This window comes from Somniosus microcephalus, chromosome 12, assembly GCF_052327205.1.
Source record: "Somniosus microcephalus isolate GS21.2 chromosome 12, FLI_Smic_1.0, whole genome shotgun sequence".
Lineage (NCBI taxonomy): Eukaryota > Metazoa > Chordata > Chondrichthyes > Squaliformes > Somniosidae > Somniosus > Somniosus microcephalus.
Genome location: NC_140998.1, coordinates 86,561,900 through 86,585,905, shown reverse-complemented (window position 1 = coordinate 86,585,905; position 24,006 = coordinate 86,561,900). Strand labels below are relative to the sequence as shown.

Sequence of the window (24,006 nt, the reverse complement as noted above, 5' to 3'; positions counted from 1 at the left end):
GAAAGGCCTTCGGTCCGACTACTCACGGCAAAGACTGCTCGAATCAAAGGACCTCGACCTGAATACAACTGCAGCCCTCGCTCGCTCTCTGGAAGTGGCCCATCGGGACCTCGAGGCGTACTCCAGGTACTGTGCTGCGCGACCCTGGGACTCCAGCCCGACCCCGGGACTCCAGCCCGACCCCGGCCGCAATACCCCTCGCACCGCCGCCTCTGGGACCGACCTCAGCGTCGGCGTCCCAGAACCGATCGGGACCGCCACCCCCGGTACCGGCTGCGACATCGGAGCCCCGCGATCGGGCCGCCGGCTGCTTCTTCTGTGGCCAGGCGAAACACCCGAGGATGCGCTGCCCTGCAAGAAACGCGACTTGCTCCGATTGCCACAAGAAAGGCCACTTCGCGAAGGCCTGCAGGGGGAGAGCCACAGACGCCAGCACTGCCTCATGCGAGTTGTGGGGGCGGCCATCTTTCATCAAGGCCACAGATGCCAGTATCCCCTCGTGTGAGTCGTGGGGTGGCCATCTTTGATCAAGGCCACCGACGCCAGCAATGCCTCATGTGAATTCTGGGGGCGGCCATCTTCTCCGCCATTTTATTCAACGTCGTGGACGCCGCCATTTTGCCCACCACACTCGACCGCCACCTTGTCTCCAGACCCGACCACCGCCTCACCCGCAGACTACAGCAGCTCGCTCAGCCATACACTAGCCTCCGTCACACTGGACCAAGCTCGCCCGCATCACCTGTCCAAGTCCATGATGGACATCAAAGTAAACGGCCACGCCACGACCTGCCTGTTCGACAGCGGAAGCACGGAGAGTTTCATCCATCCAGACACGGTGAGCCACTACTCCCTCACTGTCCGGCCAACGCGCAACCGGATCTCGATGGCGTCGAGGTCCCATTCTACAGACATCAGCGGCTACTGTGCTGTGACCCTGTCGGTTAGGGGCACGGAGTATAAAAATTTTAAACTCCTCGTCCTGCCCCAGCTCTGCGCTGCCGTCCTACTAGGGCTGGACTTCCAATCCCACCTTCAAAGTGTCACTTTGGCATACGGTGGACCCCTCCCTCCACTCACAGTCGACAACCAGCAGCCTTTAAACCGCCCACCGTGTACCACCTGCGGCCTATCCACCCTCAAGGTCCCGCCCCCCTCCCTGTTCGCTAACCTCACCCGCGACTGCAAACCCGTCGCCACCAAGAGCAGGTGGTACAGCGCCGGGGACAGAGCTTTTATTAGCTCTGAGGTGCAGCGTCTCCTGAAGGAGGGCATCATCGAGAGGAGCAACAGCCCCTGGCGTGCCCAGGTCGTAGTCGTTAAGACCGGCAATAAAAACCGCCTGGTCATCGACTACAGCCAAACCATAAACTGGTACACCCAGCTGGACGCATACCCCCTTCCCCGCATATCTGATATGGTCAATCAGATTGCACAGTACCGGGTATTCTCCACCATCGACCTTAAGTCGGCCTATCACCAACTCCCTATCCGCCCAGAGGACCGCCAGTATACCGCCTTCGAGGCGAATGGCCGCCTCTACCACTTCCTTAGGGTTCCCTTCGGCGTCACCAACGGGGTTTCGGTCTTCCAAAGGGAGATGGACCGGATGGTTGACCAGAACGGGCTGCAGGCCACGTTCCCTTATCTAGATAACGTCACCATCTGCGGCCGCGACCGGCAGGACCACGATGTTAATCTGGAGAAATTCCTCCGTACGGCCGAACGGCTGAACCTCACTTACAATAAGGAGAAATGCGTGTTTAACACCTCGCGTCTCGCCATCCTCGGCTGCGTAGTAGAGAACGGAGTCATCGGCCCCGACCCCGAAAGAATGCGCCCCCTCATGGAGCTTCCCCTCCCCCACTGTCCAAAGGCGCTGAAGAGAACCCTGGGGCTCTTCGCCTACTATGCCCAATGGGTGCCGAATTATGCGGACAAAGCCAGACCCCTCATGAAGTCAACCTCCTTCCCCCTGACGGCAGAAGCGTGCGCAGCCTTCTCCCTCATTAAGGGAGACATTGCTAAGGCCACAATGCACGCGGTGGATGAGTCCATCCCTTTCCAAGTGGAGAGCGATGCATCCGACTTCGCCCTAGCAGCAACCCTTAACCAGGCGGGGAGACCTGTGGCCTTCTTCTCAAGGACCCTCCAGGGCCCTGAGATCCGACACTCTTCGGTCGAGAAGGAGGCCCAGGCGATCGTGGAGGCAGTAAGACGCTGGAGGCATTACCTGGCAGGCAAACGATTTACCCTCCTCACCGACCAGCGTTCGGTCGCTTTTATGTTTAATAACAAGCTGAGGGGCAAAATCAAGAACGACAAAATCTTGAGGTGGAGAATCGAGCTCTCCACCTATGATTATGATATCTTGTACCGGCCGGGTAAACTGAACGAACCCCCAGATGCTCTATCACGAAGTACATGCGCCAACGCGCAAATTGATAGACTGCAGACCCTCCACAACGACCTCTGCCACCCCGGGGTCACCAGACTTTACCATTTCATTAAGGCCCGCAACCGGCCCTACTCCATCGAGGAGGTCAGGACCATGACCAGGAACTGCCAAACCTGTGCCGAATGCAAACCGCATTTCTTTAGGCCGGACAGAGCAAGCCTGATCAAGGCCACCCGCCCCTTCGAGCGCTTGAGCATCGATTTTAAGGGGCCCCTCCCGTCCTCTGACCGTAATGTGTACTTCCTCAACATCATTGATGAGTACTCCCGTTTCCCCTTTGCCTTCCCCTGCCCAGACATGACCAGTACCACGGTCATCAAATGCCTGAACGACCTCTTCGCCTTGTTCGGGTTCCCGAACTATATACATAGCGACCGGGGCTCATCCTTCATGAGCGAGGAACTTCGCCAGTTCCTACTAGCGAGAGGCATTGCTGCAAGCAGGACCACCAGCTACAACCCCCGAGGGAACGGCCAGGTGGAAAGAGAGAACGCGACTGTCTGGAAGGCCGTTCTCTTAGCCTTAAAGGCTAAGGGCCTGCCAACCTCTTGCTGGCAGGAAGTCCTCCCGACAGCGCTGCATTCCATCCGGTCACTGCTTTGCACGGCCATTAACGCCACCCCCCATGAACGAATGTTTGTTTTCCCCAGGAAGTCGACTACGGGAACCTCGCTACCAACATGGCTGACTTCTCCGGGGCCCGTCTTGCTGCGAAAGCACGTGAGGGCCCATAAAACGGACCCCCTGGTCGAGAGGGTGGACCTCCTGCACGCCAACCCCCAGTACGCCTATGTGGCATACCCAGACGGGCGGGAGGACACAGTCTCCTTACGAGACCTTGCACCCTCGGGCACCCCTGAGACACCAGCGTTACCCCCCACCACCCCCCCAAATCCAGCCCAGGTAGACAGCATGCCGGAACCCCACGAGCCTTCGCCGACCACGCAGACACCAGCATTAACATCGGATACTGCATCACCGCCGCCGCTGCTGCGCCGATCAGAAAGACTTACGAGGCCTCCGGACAGACTGACATACCCGAACTGGTAGTACACTTCACCCCGCCGGACTCAAATCTAAACAAGGGGTGAATGTGGTAAACCACTTTTATCGTTCACTATCGTTACACTATGGTTATCACTGTTTATATCGTTACACTATGGTTATCACTGTTTACACTGTTGTATCACTACACAAGGTCACCTCTTGGCACGCTGTTATACCTGGGCTGACCACAGCAGACTCCGCCCATGGCTCCGCCTGCTTGCCCAGGTATAAAGGTGGTCGACTGGCTAGTATTCCTCCTTGTTGGACCCGATCACCCACGAGGGTGGGCTCTGTTATTTAGCCAATAAAAACCTATAGTTAATATCTTAACTCGTCGCTTTTCATTGGATGAATTGATAGGTATATCAAGGCCTACGGCTAAAAGCGGCAAAAGATTAAAAAAATTGTTTTCCTTCTTGCTTGCCCAGCAAAAACCTTCCCTTCACTCCTAACCTCAGACAGCTGAGATTGACAGAAAGACATCAGCTTTACAGTGCCCGCCCAAGAGGTATATGTTTCAACTGTGTCAGCTGTGGCTCAGTAGGTAGCACTCTTGCCTCCAAGTCAGAAGGTTGTGGGTTCAAGTCCCACTCAAGGAACTTGAGCACAAAAATCTAGGCTGACACTCCAGTGCAGTGCTGAGGGAGTGCTGCATTGTCGGAGGTGCCGTCTTTCAGATGAGACATTAAACCGAGGCCCTGTCTGCTCTCTCAAGTGGACGTAAAAGATCCCATGGCATTATTTCGAAGAAGAGCAGGGGAGTTATCCCCGGTGTCCTGGCCAATATTTAGCCCTCAATCAACATGACAAAAGCAGATTATCTGGTCATTATCACATTGCTGTTTGTGGGAGCTTGCTGTGCGCAAACTGGCTGCTGTGTTTCCTACATTACAACAGTGACTACACTCCAAAAGTAATTCATTGGCTGTAAAGCGCTTTGAAACGTCCGGCAGTCATGAAAGGCGCTATATAAATGCAAGTCTTTTTTTAACTGTTGATACACATTGGCACTTAGGGTTCTGGGTTCTGGTCAAACTTTAGGTTGGACATAGCTCTTCAGGATCCTAGTAAGAAGGGATGAAAGATGCTTTGGTCTTTTTTTATCTTTCTTCAAGACAGCAAAATCCCAGTGAAGTTAAATTTTGTGGTGTATAAGCCTGTCTTAAAACAGTTCTGCTTCATGGTTCAGATTGATTAAACAGAAGGGCTTCTTTGGCCCACATGTGGGGCAAACTGTGAGGTGGATTTGGTGCAAAAAGAGACAAGAGAAGGAGGGCTCTGACCTACACAAATCACTCACTCAGCATCCTGGAGGAGGAATCATGACTGGCTTCATGACACTTCTTTACTAAAGCCCCCCAAATGATGACATGGATTAAATGGGGTATGGTGTTTGTTCATGAGGATGGTGACAATACACTCACGTATTTTATGGTTCGTTGCTCACCATGCTGCTTGTGAAGAGTTCTTGGCTCAAACCTGCACTTGTCAGTTGTCTAATGACCAACTAGCGACTATGCTCATCCAATACCAGAGCCAAGTAGGTCTCCAGGACACTACTAATGATTGACCATCTAGCCTGGCTCATTAATAAGGCTTGAAGGAGTAGATCTATCACTGGGGGATTTGGCCCGCTTGATTTCAGACAACTCTTCAAGTCAATGTCCTAATGAGTAGGATAGGCCTACCTGTGCTAGTAAGATGCAGAATTGTAACTGGTTAAACGCCAGCATTATTACAGAACACACTTGGGGTGGGGGGGGGGGGGTGTTCCTAAGCATTGGGTCTTGCCAAACTGTACCTAAGCTCTCTTGATTTTAATAAGTGGGTGTCCCTCTATCGGAAGTGTTTGTGCAGCCGATGTTAGGCAAACAGAAATTCAGTAGCTTGGTCGAGTTCTCTTAACCATGGCAATAGGTTTCATGGATTTGGCCAGCTCACCAAAACGTTGCTAAAAACTTCAAGCTACTCTTTTGCCACTTGCATCCAGTGTCAATGAAGTCTGACATCACCCCCTCCTGTTTGGCCTAAGCATGCCTACCAAGAGGCAACGTCCAAATGTTATCGGTTGCTGCTCGTGACCTTAAGTGAAATGTCATCCAAAAATGGATTCTAATGAAATATTTATAAAAGGAAAGAGGAAAAACCACAGGACTTACTCATCATACAAGTTGACCTGGACTATACCTTCAATCAAAAAGGAAAACATTTAAACATACTGACAATAAAGTTACCTGTATCAGAGTTTGTGCAGGATGGGGCATCATCTGCTGCTGCTCAGGACTTGGTGATCTCTGGCTTGCTGCCGGACTGATACTGGGAAGACTATCAATATCCACATTTGGCAGTACCTGAAGACAAACAAAATTCTTTTTCATTATGAGTTATAAGAATGAAAGATAAATGACGAGTATGACTGTCTGTGAATGTCTGATTTCACAAATAAGATTTTTCTCGAAAATGTGTGTTCCAAGTTACAAGAATTACTGAAGGTTTTGTTATTTTGAAAGTTTTTTTTTTAAGTTAAGTAAACAACTGTGATTTATCTTTGTTATTTGACTTTGACTCTGCTAATTTTATTTCTTAATAAACTTGATTTGTAGTTTGTACCCAAGATATACGGCCTGTTAGAGTGTATTTGTAGAGGTCCAGAGTTAGTATTGAATTGTAACAAGATCTAAAACCACTAACTGGCTATTGCAGATTTAGACAACAAAACTTTTTCTATTTGATCTTGGGATGTGGGCGACACTGGCAACTCAGTATTTATTGCCCATCCCTAGTTGCTGAAAGGCACCGAGAGCAAACCACATAATGTGTGACTGGAGTAGACCAGACCAGACGAGGTCGATGTGGAAACCTCCCTCTGGCAGCTTTCATGGTCTTTTATGTGCTAGCCCACAATCTTACATAGAATTACATAGAACATACAGTACAGAAACAGGCCATTCGGCCCAAACAGTCCATGCCATGTCCACCTGATCCGTCTCCCTGGTAAATACTGAAGCAAAATAATTATTTAATATTTCTGCCATTTTGCTATTGGTGCCTATGATTTTATCCTGTCCGTCCCTTAGTAGCCTTATTCCCGACTTTCCTTTTTTATTTATGTGCCTGTAGAATATTTTACTATTTTGTTTTATGTTCCTTGATAATTTAGTTTCATAGCTCCTCTGTCTTCCTAATTGTTTTCTCAATTTTTCCCTTATATCTTTAGTTTGATCTTGTTTTTTTTAAGCAGAAAATATTTTTCCTGGACCCTGTTGACTATCATTTTAAATGTCTCCCATTGCTGTACTACATCATTGTTTGCCAATGTTCTCGTCCATTTGATTTTCCCAGGTTCTATTCTCAACTTTTCTCCAATCTACTACCCTGGACTTTGTCATGATTATGTCCATCTCAATTATTATCTTAAACCATATTATAATATGGTCACAATTGCTTAGATGTTCCCCTACTTTTACTTCTCTTATCTGCTCTGGTTCATTCCCCATTACTAGATCCAGTAGCAAATCCTCCCTTGTTGGGCTTCTTACATATTGGGTTAGAAAAGAGTCCTGTACACATTGTAGGAACTCCATTCCCTTATTTACCAGATTTATTTAGTTCAGTTTTACAACTTGCCATGGTGGATTTCAGCTCAATGTGGTCGCTATTAAACCCCCCCACAATGGGCGGGACAGGGTCGGGGTTATAAAATAAAAATTCCCAAATCACGACATGAACCTGCCGCATACGCGCCTGCCGCCATTTTTATGGCGGTGGGTTGTGTGCCATGTTTGTGTCCCATCTTGGAGAGGCGGGAATTGGGAGCCTGATTTAAATTTAACGCTGGCCGACTGGGTTTCCCAGGGCTCAGGAAAACCGGCAGCAAAATGGTGATGGGACCAAGCAGGTATGCGTTTTCCCTTACTCCTTGTGAGCCAGGAGGAGCAGGAGTGCGCCAGCAGCCCCCAAAGTAAACCTTCTGCAGGTCGTTGCTTTGACTGGCAAATACCCCTCCAAACCCGCGATTCCGAGCCTTCTACCCCACGATCTGCCGACCCCCCCTTCTGCGGCGCAATCTGCCAACCCCCCCTTCTGCCCATGATCTGCGAACCACCCTTCAACCTGTGACCTCACTCGGTTGCTGGTCCGACGCCCCCCTTCAACCTGCGATCCCTTCCTCATTCCCGATAGCAGTTGGGCTCTTTTCTGATTGCCAGGGACCGTTCCCAATACAGGAAACTCTCGATTTACCGGCACCTAAATAACCGGAATCTCGGTTAACTGGCAAAATTCAGGAGTAGGTTCAGGTAAGTTTTACATCATATTGTATTTGCCTTCCTCGATCTGTTGCTGTGCAAGGGTGTGGCTGCAGCTGTTGCTAAGCTACAGAGACGCTTGGAACTTGTGGCCATTGTTCTGCACCTGTTGCTAAGCAACAGGGTTTGTTGCTTTATACGGAGCTCTCAGCTCTCCGTATCTTTAACTATAGCTCTCGGTTATCCGGAGTTTTTGATGAACCGGCACCATGTCGGTGCCGGATAAAAAAGTTTCCTGTAGTTCCTGGCTGTGCCTTCTACCACAGGCTTTCCCACCCAGCAGCTGGCCAGCCTGTCAAATCTGGCCAGCTGCCGGGTGAGAAATGGAAAAGAAATGATAATGAGGTCCTGCCGTTAAATTCGTCAGGACCTCCACGTCCCCGGGATTTCTGGGATTCCCCCTGCAAACAAGCTCTCCTGCTACCTCCCCGCAAACACTCTGGATTACTAGCCCAGTACTATACTGGGCTACCATACCCATTGTTAATTTTAGTGCCACTAGTGTTTGGGCAGATGACAGTTTGCTTTCTCATTTGGAACGGTTTTTGGATTTGAACTATGATCTGCTTGAGTTAACCTGTGTTTTGTTAGTGTAATGCCATTAACTAAAAATCATTCCTAAATAACGAGAACCACTATCAAACTGGAAAAATAGTGTTACTGTAGCATTTATGTGGCAGTTTAATTTTACTTTAGTCAATTTGTTATGCAGTCAGCATTTACCAATGTCGACAAATTCAGGATTAGAAAGAAAAAAATTACAATTTGCATATTTACTAATGGTTGCAGGTACTTAGTTTAATGAGCCTAGTGGCTTTCTGTCAAGTGTATAGTATGTTTAATGCAAATACCATGAATAAAAGTATTTAGTAATGTGATAGCATTCTAAACCAAATAAAATGGTAAATCTAACTAGAATAGAAAGAAACTTAATAATACTAACGGTTATATTCTGTACAAAGCACATTACAGATGCTGCTCAGGAGGCCAGTAGATTGCTACACTAATGCAATGTGCTGTAGAGTGCAGGGTGTGAATATCTGTCCACAATTATTAGCCTAAGAAGTTTCAAATCTCTGTCAGGCTATCCAAGAATAAGCACTGAAGGGAAACTGGGCACTCCTTCACAAGAAGGAAGCAAAGGAATTAAGTTGCCCGAGGCTCTCTGTCTGCATCGCTGAGTAGCTGTCTACAGTTCGACATTGACAGAGTCCTCAGAGAAGGCTGCCTACCATCTCACTCCACTGAGGATCGGTACATATGGACGTGGAGAATGGGTAAAGAAGGGAAGATAACTTAAAAAGGTCAAATTAAAGAAATAATGTACAGAAATAAAGAACATTTGTTTATTCACAGCTTAAAAACGGTGAGGACTGGGCACTTAATATTCAAGGGTACAAGGTGTTCAGAAAAGATAGGGAAGGGAAAAAGGGAGGTGGGTTGGCAGTGCTGATTAAGGAAGACATTGTAGTGTTGGAAAGGGAGGATGTTCTTGAGGGAACAAGGACAGAATCCATTTGGTTAGAGTTGAGAAGCAAAAAGGGTATGATCATGCTATTGGGGATATTGTACAGGCCTCCAAATAGTGAGAGGGAGGTAGAGGAACAAATCTGCAGGGAAATCGCAGGGATATGCAAGAGCTATAGAGTGGTGATATTGGGGGACTTTAATTACCCAAATATCGATTGGGATAATGCTAGGGTAAAGGGGAAGGAGGGGGAGGAATTTCTGAAATGTGTTCAGGAGAATTTCCTTGACCAGTATGTTCTTGGCCCAACTAGCAACCATGATGCTGGGAAATGAGGTGGGCCAGGTCGACCAAGTGTCTGTGGGAGAACACTTGGGTATGAGTGATCATCATATCGTAAGATTTAGATTAGCAATGGAAAGGAGCAAGGAACAATCTAGAGTGGAACTTCTAAACTGGAATAGGGCTAACTTCAATGGGATGCGAAAGGATCAAAGCCAGGGTAAAATGGAACCAAAGACTGACAGGAAAAACTGTAACGGAACAATGGGTGATCTTTAAGGAGATGTTCCAAGTACAGGCTAGGTACATTCCAACAAGAGGGAAGGGTAAGGGAACCAAAGCAAGGGCTCCTTGGTAGAGAAGATGATGAAACAAAAAAGAGGGTGTATGATGCATGTCAGGTTAATTCATCAAGGGAGAACAGAACAAATACAATAGCAAAATACTGCGGATGCTGCAAATCTGAAACAACAACAGAAAGTGCTCGAAACACTTAGCAGGTCAGGCAGCATCGAGGAGAGAGAAACAGAGTCAATGTTTTGGGTCCCCAAACATTGACTCTGTTTCTCTCTCCTCAATGCTGCCTGACCTGCTGAGTGTTTCAAAATACAATAAGTTGAGAGGGGAAGTGAAGATGAAAATAAAATTGGTAAAGAGAGAATATGAAAGTAGAATGGCAGTTAACATAAAAGGGAACCTAAAATTCTTCTACCGGCATGTAAATAGTAAGCGGGTAGTAAGTGGCAGGGTGGGGCCAATTAGGGACAAAGAAGGTGATATATGCTTAGAGGCGCAGGGCAAGGCTAGAATACTCAATGAGTACTTTGTATCGGTGTTTACTAAGGAGGTGGATGCTGACAAAATATCAAGTAGAAGCAATGGAAGGGGTAAAAATTGATAGACAGAATGTACTCGAAAGGCTGGGTATGCTTACGGTAGATAAGTCGCCTGGTCCAGATGGTTTGCATCCCAGATTGCTAAGGGGATTGGGGGAGGAGATAGCCGAAGGGCTTCCCTAGATGCGGGGGAGATGCCTGAGGATTGGAAAGTGGCAAATGTCACACAATTATTCAAGGAAGGGTGTAAGGACAATTCTAGTAATTACAGGCCAGCCAGTTTAACATCAGTGCTGGGTAAAGTTTTAGAAACAATAATCAAGGAAATAATTAACAGGCACTTGGAGAGGTTTAAGCTAATTAAGGAGAGCCAACATGGATTTGTAAAAGGCAGATCGTGTTTGACTGACCTAATTGGTGAAGTAACAGGGAGGATTGATGAAGGGAATGCAATGAATGTTGTCTAAATGGATTTTAGGAAGGTGTTTGACAAAGTTCCACATAGAAAGCTGGTTAACAAAATTGAGGCTCATGGAATAGTCAGTGGCAGCTTGGATAAGGAATTGGCTTAAGGATAGAAAACAGCAAGTTGTGGTAAATGGCTCTTTTTCAGACTGGAGGACGGTAGACAGTGGTGTTCTCCAAGGGTCTGTGCTGGGGCCACTGCTTTTTTGGTATAAATAAATGGCCTGGATATTGGAATACAGAGTAGAATTTCTAAATTTGCCAATGACACCAAACTTGTGGGTATTGCAAACAGTGAGGATGATACCAATCGACTGCAACAGGACATAGAAAGGCTAGCAGAATGGGCAGACAAGTGGCAGATGGAATTTAATAGAGAAGTGTGAGGTGATGCATTTTGGCAGAAGGAACAGGGAGAGGCAATATACACTTAATGGCACAGTTTTAAAGAGTGTGCAGGGACAGAGGGACCTGGGAGTTAATGTGCATAGGTGACAGGGCATATTGAGAGTGTGGTTAACAAAGCATATGGGTTCTTGGGCTTCATAAATAGAGATATTGGCCTCGATTTTCCTGGAGCCGTCAGGCGGGGTTTCAGGCGTGTGGCGGGAAATTGCAGAAATAGGGGGTCGCGACCGCCCCCCCCGCCCGATGCCCGATCCGACTTTCGCCCCGGCGTTTCAAAGCGACCCGAATCAATCCTGCCCGCAGCAGGCGGGACTGGTCGTCGGGAGCCTAATCAGCAATAATTGGCATCTACAATGCCATTTTAAGGGGCCCTTGCAATTTTCAGCCTTTCCCCACGTAAACCACGCCTGGTGGGAACACCGCTGATGAAACCTGGCGTGAACAATGTCGGCTTGCTTACTTTCAGCTGCAGGTCGATCAGGAAAGAAGAGATTTAATCAGACAGCATTTGTAGGTTGCAGGACCTTATTGTTTCAGGCTTGGGGCAATGTGTTCAAGGCTTAGGCACAGCTGTGGAAGGTTGGAGCCTCACACACTTCTCCAGTGTGCGCTCCTGGGAAGCCCCTCTCACCACCCTAACTCAGCGCTTCCTCAATGGAGGCATCTGCCAGAAGCATGGGAGGCCTTTTGTTCCTTCCCTTCTGGACATTAGAGGATCTCCAACAGCAGAGGAGGCTGCAGCAGATCCAGCAACAGCAGGAGCGAAAGGCTGCAGCTCACCCACCTGAGGCAGCACAGACCAGAAGGGGCCAGCGCATGGAAGGTCGTCGGCGCAGGAGATACCCCCCAAACAGGGTCTACAGACACAGGGTCAGCTACCTCAACATGACTGAGCAGCAGTGCCAAAGGCGGCTCCGACTTTCGCGAGAGGTAGTGACTGACATCTGCGCAATGCTGCAGCAAGACCTGGGGCCCAGAGCACCAGGTCGGCACTCCTTACCAGTGGCCATCAAAGTCACCACCGCACTCAACTTTTTTGCCTCAGGCTCATTCCAGGGATCAGCAGCAGACATCAGCGGCATCTCCCAGACGGCCGCACACACTTGCATCACTCAGGTAACCGATGCCCTCGCGCACAATCATATCCATTTCACTAGGGATCACACAAGTGTGAGGGCGCGAGCGCTTGGATTAGCTCAGCTGGCAGACTTTCCAAGGGTGCAGGGCGTCATTGACTGCACACATGTGGCCCTTAGGGCACCCCATCGCAATCCAGGAGTTTTTGTCAACCGCAAGGGCTTCCACTCCCTTAACGTTCAGCTGGTGTGCGACCACAAGAAGGAGATTTTGCATGTTTGTGCCAAGTACCCTGGCAGCTGCCATGACTGCCTCATACTGCGCCAATCTACTGTGCCTCCGCTATTCAGTCCGCCAAACGAACTTCAGGGATGGCTACTTGGAGACAAGGGACATCCCCTGCGGACTTGGCTAATGACGCCGTTGAGGAGACCAGCCAACGAAGCTGAGGAGCGCTACAACTCCAGCCACATTTCCACCAGATGCATTATCGAGCAAACCATCAGATTGCTGAAGATGCGCTTCAGATGCCTCGATAGATCAGGTGGAGCCCTACAGTACTCAGCAGCCAGGGTCTCCAAAATCGTCGTGGTTTGCTGTGTGCTTCACAACATGGCACAACGTCGTGGCTTGCAGATTCCGCAGGACCAAGAGGCTCCTTACAGAGCCGCCTCGGATGAAGATGATGCTGAGGATGATTCTGAGGAGGAGGAGGAGGCCGGAAACGAGCATCCTGCAGAGGCCCATCAACCAGCGGCACCAGTTCGCGAGAACATTGCTGGCTGGAATGCAAGGAACGCACTCATCCTGGCCAGATTTGCTTAGCCTGGTACATCAAACACTGTAGCCTCGCTGCTCCTTACCTGACCATGGACAGTGGCCCATCTCTGCACATTTCTACCTATTTGACCAGCTTGCTGACATCTGCAAGTAATCATAATGCCTCAATGTGAAATCCCCATTCGCCAAATGACAGACGCCACAACTGCAGCAGTTGCCATCAGATTTTGTATGTGCAAGAAACTGATGGCATTAAAACTATATACAAAACTTTTCACCCAAGTGTCTACCCTTGTGATTAGTGGTGCTTTATTTTTCTCTTACGCGTGCTCCTACGTAGTGGTACCCCTGTGGCTTCAGCAGATGTGGTGGCCCCTTGCTCACTTTCCTGCTGCTCCTGTCTCGACACCTTTGGCAGGCGTCCTCTGGGGTGGCGAGCCTGTGAGGGCTCGCCAGCAGTCTGCTGCTCCTGCGGCTGTGCAGGGGTTGAGACGCCTATCTCACTTGGGATTGGACTCCGGCGGGGCTCTGACCGAGGGCTCTGAAGTGGCATGGAAGTGTGAGCGCGTGGAGAGGAGCCCCCACTTCCTTGAGGTGTGCCAACAACCTCCCTCTCATGGGTCAGCTCCCCCTCAGCACCTGCAAGTGGCTGGTGAGCACCTTGCTGCACATCAGGGGGGCCATGGAGACCCGTATCTGCACTGGAAGTCCTGCTCAGAAGGCCTTCCATGAAGGTCTGGTTTCGATGCTCAATAGATGCCCATCGCTCCTCAAGAGATGTCATTCTATTCTGAGCACTCACCATGTTTCCCATACCCTGGCGACTAAGCTCCTCCATGGCCGTAGCCCTCCTCTCCTCGGCGGTAGCCAGCCTTACCACGGAGGTAGCCATCCTTTCCGTGGTGATGCTATCATGCGCCAATGACTCCAATAAGGCTCTGCTCATGTTCGCCATGGACTCCTCCATTCGCTCCACACTCGCAGTGACCCTGGAGACAAAACCTGCCAGAGACTCCTGCATCTGTGCATGGAGATCCATCACCTCCTCTCTTGCGGATGGACCCAGAGGCATAGGGTCGACATGCAGCTGAGCTGAGCTGGCAGAGGCCTGTGCCCTCCGACGAGGACTCTCCACTGTTGTCCCTGTCTCCACAATCTGCTGATGCTCACTTGTGAGCTGTGATACACCAGGTGACAACACTACTCTATGTCCCGAAGGCCCCCCCGAGGTGCGAGTGCCTGCGCTGGTGCTGGGTGCGCTTACTTCTGCTGACGCTGTGCCCTCAGAGGTTGGAGCTTCCTCTGAGGAGTCTGGCTGCGCAGCCTCTTCCTCCTCGACAGTGGGGACAGGGGCTCTGGATGGTCCTGTGGGGGAGTAAAGGAAAGAGTTAGAGATGTGATGCCAAGGGTACTTGCACACTGGATTTTGCAGATGCTCATATAAGTCCAAATGATGTAGCTTCAGAATCATAACAGCGACTCATGCTATGTCAATGAAAGAGATGGAAAACTATTCTGTCACCAGCTTGCGGGCTTGCTCCTGTCTCTCCTGCCCCAGCTTCCGCAGGCACGTCAGCCCCAGCAATCTCCATCACAGCTTCCTCCCAGGGGGTCAGGTGGGCGATTTAGGGTGGGCCTCCTCCAGTCCTGGCTCGTTCTCTCCTGTTGTGAGCTCTCTTTTCCTGCAATGCGGGAGACAAGTGGAGTTTGAGTGAGAGTGCAGGAGTGAGTGTAGAGATTGCATAGCATAGATACTTAGAAGGAGACAAAGATGGTGTGAGGCTGCAAGACCAAGGGCCCTACCTATGTGTTGTCAGTTGTGTTCCAAGCATCAGAGTGAGAGGCAGTGTGAGGGCTGCATGGTGGAATAGTTATGTGAAGGTGAGCATAGAGAGAGAGGGAACGGGTAAGGGTGCATGGATGTGATTGTGAAGTGGGATGTGGAGGAAGAGAGTGCTGAAGCTGAGTGCTGTTGGGGAAAGGCAATGGGGATCAGATTGAGGGTGATGGAAACTTCATACTTACTTTTCCTGTACGGTGAAGGTCATGGAATCGCTTCCTGCACTGCATCCAGGTCCTTCTGGTGACTCCCTGAGAGTTCACCTCTGCTGCCACCTCCATCCAAGCAGCCCTGGTCTCATTGGGAGGCCTCTTCCTCCCTGAGCTAGGGAAGAGGACCTCTCTGTGGGCCGTAACCCCATCCACTAATGTCTTTAGTGAGGTTTCGTCAAACCTGGCGGCAGCTCGGGCTCTGCCACTGGCAACAGCTGCTGCAGGCTCCTCTGCCATACTGGACGGCTCGTTGGGAAGCCTGCAGAGGTTGAAAAGCTTGCTGTAGACTTGAAAAGCACTACGAATGACGACATCATACTGTGGGGCTTTCTGACTGGAAATAGACAATTAGCAAGGGTGCCCACACGCTGGAAATTAATTGGCCAATTGTGCGAAAATTGCATCCAGCTGGCAGACCCATTTGGATTCGTGTCGGAACCCGACAATTCCCCGCACCTGCGGGAAAATCGGCCCCATTGAGTACAAAAGTAGAGAAGTTATGCTGAACCTTTATAAAGCGCTGGTTGGGCCACAACTGGAGTATTGCATCCAGTTCTGGTCACCACACTTTAGGAAGGATGTGAATGCCCTTGAGAGGGTGCAGAGGAGATTTACCAGAATGGTTCCGGGGATGGGGGATCTTAGCTACAAGGACAGGTTGGAGAAGGTGGATTTGCTTTCATTAGAGCAAAGGAGGTTGAGGGGTGATTTGATAGAGGTGTATACAGGGGGGACGTGAGGGAAATGTTTTTTACGCAGCGAGTAGTGAGGACCTGGAACTCGCTGCCGATGGAAGTGGTGGAAGCGGAGACACTCAATGTTTTCAAGGGGAGACTGGATAGGCACTTGAGGGAAATAAACTTGCAGGGCTACGGGGATAGAGCGGGGGAATGGGACTGACTGGATTGCTCTACAGAGAGCCGGCACGAACTCGATGGGCCGAATGGCCTCCTTCTGTGTCGTTATGACTCTCTGACTCATATTATTCTCTGACTAAACAACAAAGCTGCAGATATCTTATTTTTGCACAACTAAACTACAGCCATCCTGAAAAGGTTAACACCTGTGGAAGATGAAACATCAGAAGGGCAGCCATGTAAGTACTTGTTCAAATTTTCCCAAATTCTTTTAGTTGTTTCCATATATAAACAGCTTTATGGATAGCACCAACATTCATCACCACCTGATTAAAAATTCATAGAATTAAGTAATGATACAAAGAATCTCAGACTCAAAGTCAATTAATAATTAAATATTATCTGATTCAGTACTTCCCAACTTCACTGATTTAGTGTAACATTACTAAACTGCATGACCAAAGAAAAAGTGTCCGGTTCAAAAGATGTCAGAATGGATGAGATACTCATAATGTTTTCAGTCCTACTGATATATAGGGGGCAATTTTATTCCCTTAAGGACAGGTGGGTTGGGGGAAGGTGGGAAGTAAAAATTTTAAAGATGTCAATCCTGACCTCAGCCCACCCACTTCCGGTTTTAATGGAGTTGGGTCGGGCAACCAATCCACTCTCAGGAGGCGGGATGGTCATTAAAAGCTTTTAAGGACGTTGCGTGCCTCCATTTTAATAGGATTTTTATTTTTAACCCACAGAGGCCGGGTTTCCCAGGGCTCTGGAAAAGCGGCTGGTAAAAGAAGCCGAGAGGTGTCAGTTCCATGAGATAAATGGACTTACATCTCTGCTTGTGGGCCAGGAGGAGCAGGAGTATTTCCTCCAAGCCCAACAAGCAAACCACTTTACACACCGGCAACCCCACCAGTCCCACGATCTCGGACTCCTCCCAACCCCCCAATCTCCGACTCCCCCATCCCCTAATCTTCGACTCCCCCAATCGATCTCCCCTAATCTCCAACTCACCCCCACTCAATCTCTGACTCCCCCCCACCTGAATAGGGCCATTAAGGGATAGACATGATAATACCACAGGTAACGATAGAGAGATGGCAGAAATACTGAATAATTATTTTGCTTCAGTATTTACCATGGAGATAGAACAAGTGGTCATGACATTGGATGATAAGATTAGTAATGAGATAAGTGCATTTAAAATAAAAAAGGGGATATTATTAAATAAACTAATCAAACTCAGAAAGGCTAAAACCCCTGGTCTGGATGGATTGCATCCACGCATTTTATAAGAATCTAGAGAAGAGATAGCAGAGGCATTACTACGCATATTTAATAATTCGTTAGAAAAAGGTGTCGTGCCAGAGGACTGGTGAATAGAAACATAGACATAGAAGATAGGAGCAGGAGTAGGCCATTCAGCCCCTCGAGCCTGTTGCGCTATTTAATGAGATCATGGCTGATCATCCAAATTCAGTACCCTGTACCTGCTTTCTCCCCATATCCCTTGATCCCTTTAGCATTAAGAAATATATCTAACTCCTTCTTGAATATATTTAATGAATTGGCCTCAACTGCCTTCTGTGGTAGATAATTCCACAGGTTCACCACTCTCTGGATGAAAAAATTTCTCCTCATCTCAGTCCTATATGGCTTACCCCTTATATTTACAGTGACCCCTGGTTCTGGACTCCCCCGCCATCGGGAACATCCTTCCTGCATCTAGTCTGTCTAGTCCTGTTAGAATTTTATAAGTTTCAATGAGATCCCCTCTCATTCTTCTAAACTCTAGCGAATATAAGCCCAATCGACCCAATCTCTCTTCATACGTCATTCCTGCCATCCCAGGTATCAGTCTGGTGAATCTTCGCTGCACTCCCTCCATGGCAAGAACATCCTTCCTCAGAGAAGGCGACCAAAACTGCACACAATACTCAAGGTGCGGTCTCACCAAGGCCCTGTGCAACTGCAGCAAAACATCCTTGCTCCTGTGCTCAAATCCTCTCGCTATGAAGGCCAACATACCATTTGCCTTCTTAACCGCCTGCTGCACCTGCATGCTTACCTTCAGCGACTGGTGCACCCAGGTCTCGCTGCACTTCCCCTTTTCCCAATCTATTGCTGTTCAGATAATAATCTGCCTTCCTGTTTTTGCCACCATAGAGTCAGAGTTATACAGCACAGAAAGAGGCCCTTCGGCCCATCGCATCCGCGCCGGCCATCAAGCCCTGTCTAATCTAATCCCATTTTCCAGCATTTGGTCTGTAGCCTTGTATGCTATGGCATTTCAGGTGCTCATCCAAATGCTTCTTGAATGTTGTGAGGGTTCCTGCCTCTACCACCCTTTCAGGCAGTGAGTTCCAGATTCCAGCCACCCTCTGGGTGAAAAAGTTCCTCCTCAAATCCCCTCTAAACCTCCTGCCCCTTACCTTGAATCTATGCCCCCTTGTTATTGACCCCTCTACTAAGGGAAAAAGCTCCTTTCTATCTACCCTATGCCCCTTATAATTTTGTACACCTCAATCAGGTCCCCCCTCAGCCTTCTCTGCACCAAGGAAAACAACCCCAGCCTGTCCAGTCTTTTTTCATAGCTGAAGCGCTCCAGCCCAGGTAACATCCTGGTGAATCTCCTCTGCACCCTCTCCAAAGCAATCACATCCTTCCTATAGTGTGGCGACCAGAACTGCACACAGTATTCCAGCTGTGGCCTAACCAGCGTTTTGTACAGCTCCATCATAACCTCCCTGCTCTTATATTCTATGCCTCGGCTATGAAGGCAAGTATCCCATATGTCTTTTTAACCACCTTATCCACCTGTTCTGCTGCCTTCAGGGATCTATGTACATGCACACCAAGGTCCCTCTGATCCTCTGTCTTTCCTAGGGTCTTACCATTCATTGTGTATTCCCTTGCCTTGTTCGTCCCTCCAAAATGCATCACCTCACACTTTTCAGGGTTAAATTCCATTTGCCACTGTTCCGCCCATCTGACCAACCCATGTATATTGTCCTGCAGACTGAGGCTACCCTCCTCGCTATTTACCACCCCACCAATTTTCGTGTCATCTGCGAACTTACTGATCATACCTTTTACATTCACATCCAAATCATTAATGTTGACCACAAACAGCAAGGGACCCAGCACCGATCCCTGCGGTACCCCACTGGACACAGGCTTCCAGTCACAAAAACAACTTTCGACCATCACCCTCTGCCTTCTGCCACTAAGCCAGTTTTGGATTCAATGTGCCAAGGCACCCTGGATCCCATGGGCTCTTACCTTCTTGACCAGTCTCTTATGCGGGACTTTATCGAAAGCCTTACTGAAATCCATGTATACCACATCCACTGCACTACCCTCATCCACACACCTAGTCACCCCCTCGAAAAATTCAATCAAATTGGTCAGACATGATCTTCCCTTGACAAAGCCATACTGACTATCCTTGATTAATCCTTGCCTCTCCAAGTGGAGACTAATTCTGTCCCTCAGAATTTTTTCCAATAATTTCCCTACCACTGATGTTAGGCTCACTGGCCTGTAATTCCCTGGTTTATCCCTAGTACCCTTCTTGAATAATGGTACTACGTTAGCTGTTCTCCAGTCCTCTGGCACATCCCCTGTGGCCAGAGAGGTTTTGAAAATTTGTGTCAGAGCCCCTGCAATCTCCTCCTTTGCCTCACACAGCAGCCTAGGATACATCTCGTCCGGGCCTGGGGATTTATCCACTTTTAAGCCTGCTAAAACCGCTAGTACCTCCTCCCTCTCGATGCTAATATGTTCAAGTATATCACAGTCCCCCTGCCCGATTTCTATGTCGACATCGTCCTTCTCCATAGTGAACACAGATGCAAAAAATTCATTTAAAACCCCACCTGTGGTGTATGTAACCTGTTCCACCTTAAGAGAACTTAAGCCTGGTCCACCTTAAGAAAGGTACTACTTTCTTTGGCTGCTGTATACGTAATACCGGTGGTAACCACACCGGTATATAAGCACAGTGTAATAATATTGTATTCAGTATAGTCCCTACCTCCAACCAGTAAAGCCCTGTTGAATTTACTCTTGTGGTCTGTGTAGTAATTCTCACTATAACACACAGACTTAACAGTGGCGACAAGTCCGATTCTTACCCTGCTGCAGTAATTTCCACGGCGACTTCGTCCACAGACAGGACGTTGAAGAGAGGTTTCCACCCTCATCACCTACGGGAAGACACGTCGAGCGGCAGGCATCGAGCAACCAGGTGCAGAAGACATCCTGACCTCGAAGCCTCCATCAGCGACTGTCAGCTTCTTCTACTACCTCGTGGTGGGTAAGCCGGGCAGCGACGCGACAAAGTCAACAGCGTTGGCTGTACAGACGGGGCTGGGAAGACGGAGGAATAAGGGCGGTGAGGTCGATCGCGACCAGAGATAAGGGCCGGGCCGCTTTCGAGCGAGAGGCGCAGCGCGGGACATCGATCGCGACCGGAGATAAGGGCCACATTCGGGCTAAAGGCGCAGCGTCTGGGGAAACTGAAGGCGCGAGAGCCGCGGTGAAGCGGAGACAGCGTCGGGGGACGGGTGAAGACCGCCAAGCGCGGGAAAACCGCCATTTTGTGGGCGGAGGCCGACGGCAAGAGCGGGAAGGCGCCATCTTAGATAACATTAAAAATACGATAAATTGCTACGATGCCTAAACATGGGAACATTAATGCCTTCGACAGTGATATAGAAGACTGGGCTATGTATGTAGAACGCATACAAAACTATTGTAAGGCAAATAAAATTCCTGAGGCAGATAAAGCACTAACATTACTAAACTTAATGGGTGCGAAGACATACGGGCAATTGAAACACCTGTTATCACCAGATGAACCGGCGGATAAGACGTTCGAACAGATTGTTACTGTCCTAAAAAATCATCTTAGCCCCACGCCGCTGATGCTAGCGGAACGATTTAAATTTTACGATAGAAGACAGCTGCAAAATGAAAGCAATGCTGAATATTTGATGGAATTACGTAAGCTAGCAAAATATTGTCAGTTTGGAACGGGACTGACAGAGGCACTTCGAGATAGATTTGTGTGTGGTTTATTTAAACAGGATACACAAAGGCGACTGCTCGAGGAGAATGAGCTGTCTCTCGAGAAGGCGGTCACTATGGCAGCAGCACACGAGGCCGCAGCGAGAGGCACGGCAGTAATGCAGCTACAGCCACCGGAACTCGGTACAAACAAATTGGGTTTGAGTTCTGTCAAATGTTATCGTTGTGGAAAGACAACGCACGATCAGAACCAGTGTTGGTTTAAAAACCAAGAATGCAGAACGTGTGGCAGGCTTGGCCACATAGCTAAAGTATGCCGGTCAGGAAAGAAGACCAGCAATAAAAAGTCACCGCAAGGAAAATATGCAATGGTACACAAGGTGACAAAGAACAGTTTGACCGAACAGAAGTCAGATTCAGACGCTAGCAGTAATGAACTGGATAGCTTAAGAATACACAACGTTGGTAAGGATACAGACCTCCAGACAATTTGGGTCACTCTTCAGATAGCAGGAGTCCAAGTAAAAATGGAATTGGACACTGGATCGGCAGACGGTCATGAATAAGAAAGATTACAGAAGGTTATTCCAACATATTCCCTTACAGGATACGGAGATTATATTGAAAACGTACACGGGGCAAAGAGTGTACCCCATCGGAAAAATAGAGGTAGAAGTGGTCCACAAGGGCGAAGGAAGCCAAGTAATGGACTTATATGTGCTACCTGAAGGAGGTCCACCACTACTAGGACGGGAGTGGATTAGGAAAATGAATATGGACTGGCACTCCTTGAAAGCACTAACGGTAGATTCCGGGGAAACAGCCGTCAAACCTAAACGATTGTCCAGAATATTGGATGAGGCTAAAGAGGTGTTCCAGCCGGGACTGGGAACACAGAGGAATTACGGCAAACATCAAGATTGATGAACATGCACAACCAAAATTTTTTAAAGCCAGACCGGTACCCTATGCAATACGACCTGCGGTTGAAGCGGAGCTGGAAGCACTAGAACGTTCAGGGGTACTGTCTAAAGTAGATTGGAGTGAGTGGGCTACGCCCATTGTTCCCGTTATGAAACGTCCTGCGAATAATAAGCCAGGAGATCCAGGGAAGGTTCGCATCTGTGGAGATTTCAAAATCACCGTTAATCCGGTGCTTCACGGTGCAGTATCCGCTTCCACGGATTGAGGATATTTTCGCTTCACTGTCTGGCGGGAAACACTTCAAGATAGACCTGGCGCAGGCGTACTTGCAGATGGAGGTTGAAGAAGAGTCACGCCAATACCTCACGATCAACACACATCGAGGGTTGTATCGGTACAATAGGCTGGTTTTTGGTGTGGCATCGGCTCCAGCAATTTGGCAGAGGGCCATGGAGCAGGTATTACAGGGAATTCCAGGCACACAATGTTACCTGGACGACATTCTGATCACAGGTGATGGTGATGAACAGCATCTCGCTAACTTGGAACTGGTGCTCAACAGACTGAAAGAGTATGGACTTAGAGTAAATCAGCAGAAATGTGAGTTCTTCCAGAAGCGGATCTCGTACTGTGGTCATGTCATTGACCGGAAGGGGCTTCATAAGTCTCCTGACAAGATAGCGGCAGTTGTAAAGGCTCTCGCTCCGGACAATGTCTCTCAGTTGAGGTCGTTTCTAGGATTAATTAACTATTACCATAAATTTCTGCCAAATCTATCCATGGTGTTGCATCCGTTGAACGCTCTTTTACAGAAAGGGGTACCATAGGACTGGGGCGAAAACTGTAAGAAGGCATTTCGCAAAAGCAAAGAATTGATCACCTCAGAGGAAGTGTTGGCTCACTTCAACCCGACACTGCCTATTCGGTTGGCTTGTGATGCTTCTCCATATGGTATTGGGGCAGTACTCTCACATAAATTGCCAAATGGCACGGAAAGGCCAGTCGTGTTTGCATCCAGATCATTGACCTCCGCTGAGCGCAACTATGCGCAGATCGATAGGGAGGCCCTTAGCCTTGTGTGGGGAGTGAAGAAGTTTAATCATTACCTGCAGGGCCAAAAATTCACACTTCTGACGGACCATCAACCGTTGGTGTCCATTTTTAACCCTAAGAAGGGTGTTTCGGTGATGACAGCACAGCGTCTCCAGAGATGGCCTCTTTTCTTAGGGGCACATCAATATCAGATAGAATTCAAAGGTACGAAACAGCATGGCAATGCTGATGGCCTGTCGCGCCTGCCACGACCTGAAGATGAAGACACGACGGAAGTTGACCCTGTTGAGTTATTTCATTCGACCATTATCGAGTGTTTACCAGTCACCAACGCAAGTATTGAAAGAGAAACCAGGAACGACCCGACACTGTCCAGAGTCTACGAGGTGACAGTGAAAGGATGGCCAACACGGGGTGATCCTCTGTTACCGGCATTCTCGGCAAGGCGAGACCAGCTGTCCGTCTGCCATGGTACTTTGATGTACGGGACAAGAGTGATTATTCCTCCCAAGTTAAGGGAAAGAGTTTTAAAAGAACTACATGAAGGTCATCTGGGGGGAGTTAAAATGAAAAGTCTTGCTAGGGCGTACGTATGGTGGCCGGGTATTGACCAACAGATTGAGGAGTTAACGAAAAGCTGCGCTGGGTGTCAAAAAGTGCAAAATGCACCTCCGATAGCACCGCTACACCCATGGGAATGGCCTTCAGCCCCATGGCAACGCGTACACATTGACTTTGCTGGTCCATTCATGGACTCCATGTTCCTAATCGCGGTGGACGCACATTCCAAATGGCCAGAAGTCATCAAGATGAATACCACTACTTCAGAAAAGACAATTGCGGTGTTAAGAACAATATTCGCAAGGAACGGAATGCCAGAACAGATCTGTTCGGACAACGGACCACAGTTTGTATCGGAAGAATTCCAACAATTCTTAAAGAAGAATGGAGTTAAACA

At 48.7% G+C, this 24,006-nt stretch overlaps 1 protein-coding gene across 4 annotated transcripts in view; it reads right to left on the bottom strand.

Moving 5' to 3' along the window:
• kiaa0586 (KIAA0586 ortholog) overlaps positions 1-24,006 on the bottom strand; it is a 674,053-nt gene that overhangs the window by 237,674 nt on the left and 412,373 nt on the right. For all 4 annotated transcript variants that reach the window (XM_086003275.1, XM_086003276.1, XM_086003277.1 and 1 more), the window contains exon 19: positions 5,740-5,856. In XM_086003275.1, the coding sequence (XP_085859401.1) occupies positions 5,740-5,856 (117 nt within the window). The remainder of the gene's footprint in view (positions 1-5,739; positions 5,857-24,006) is intronic.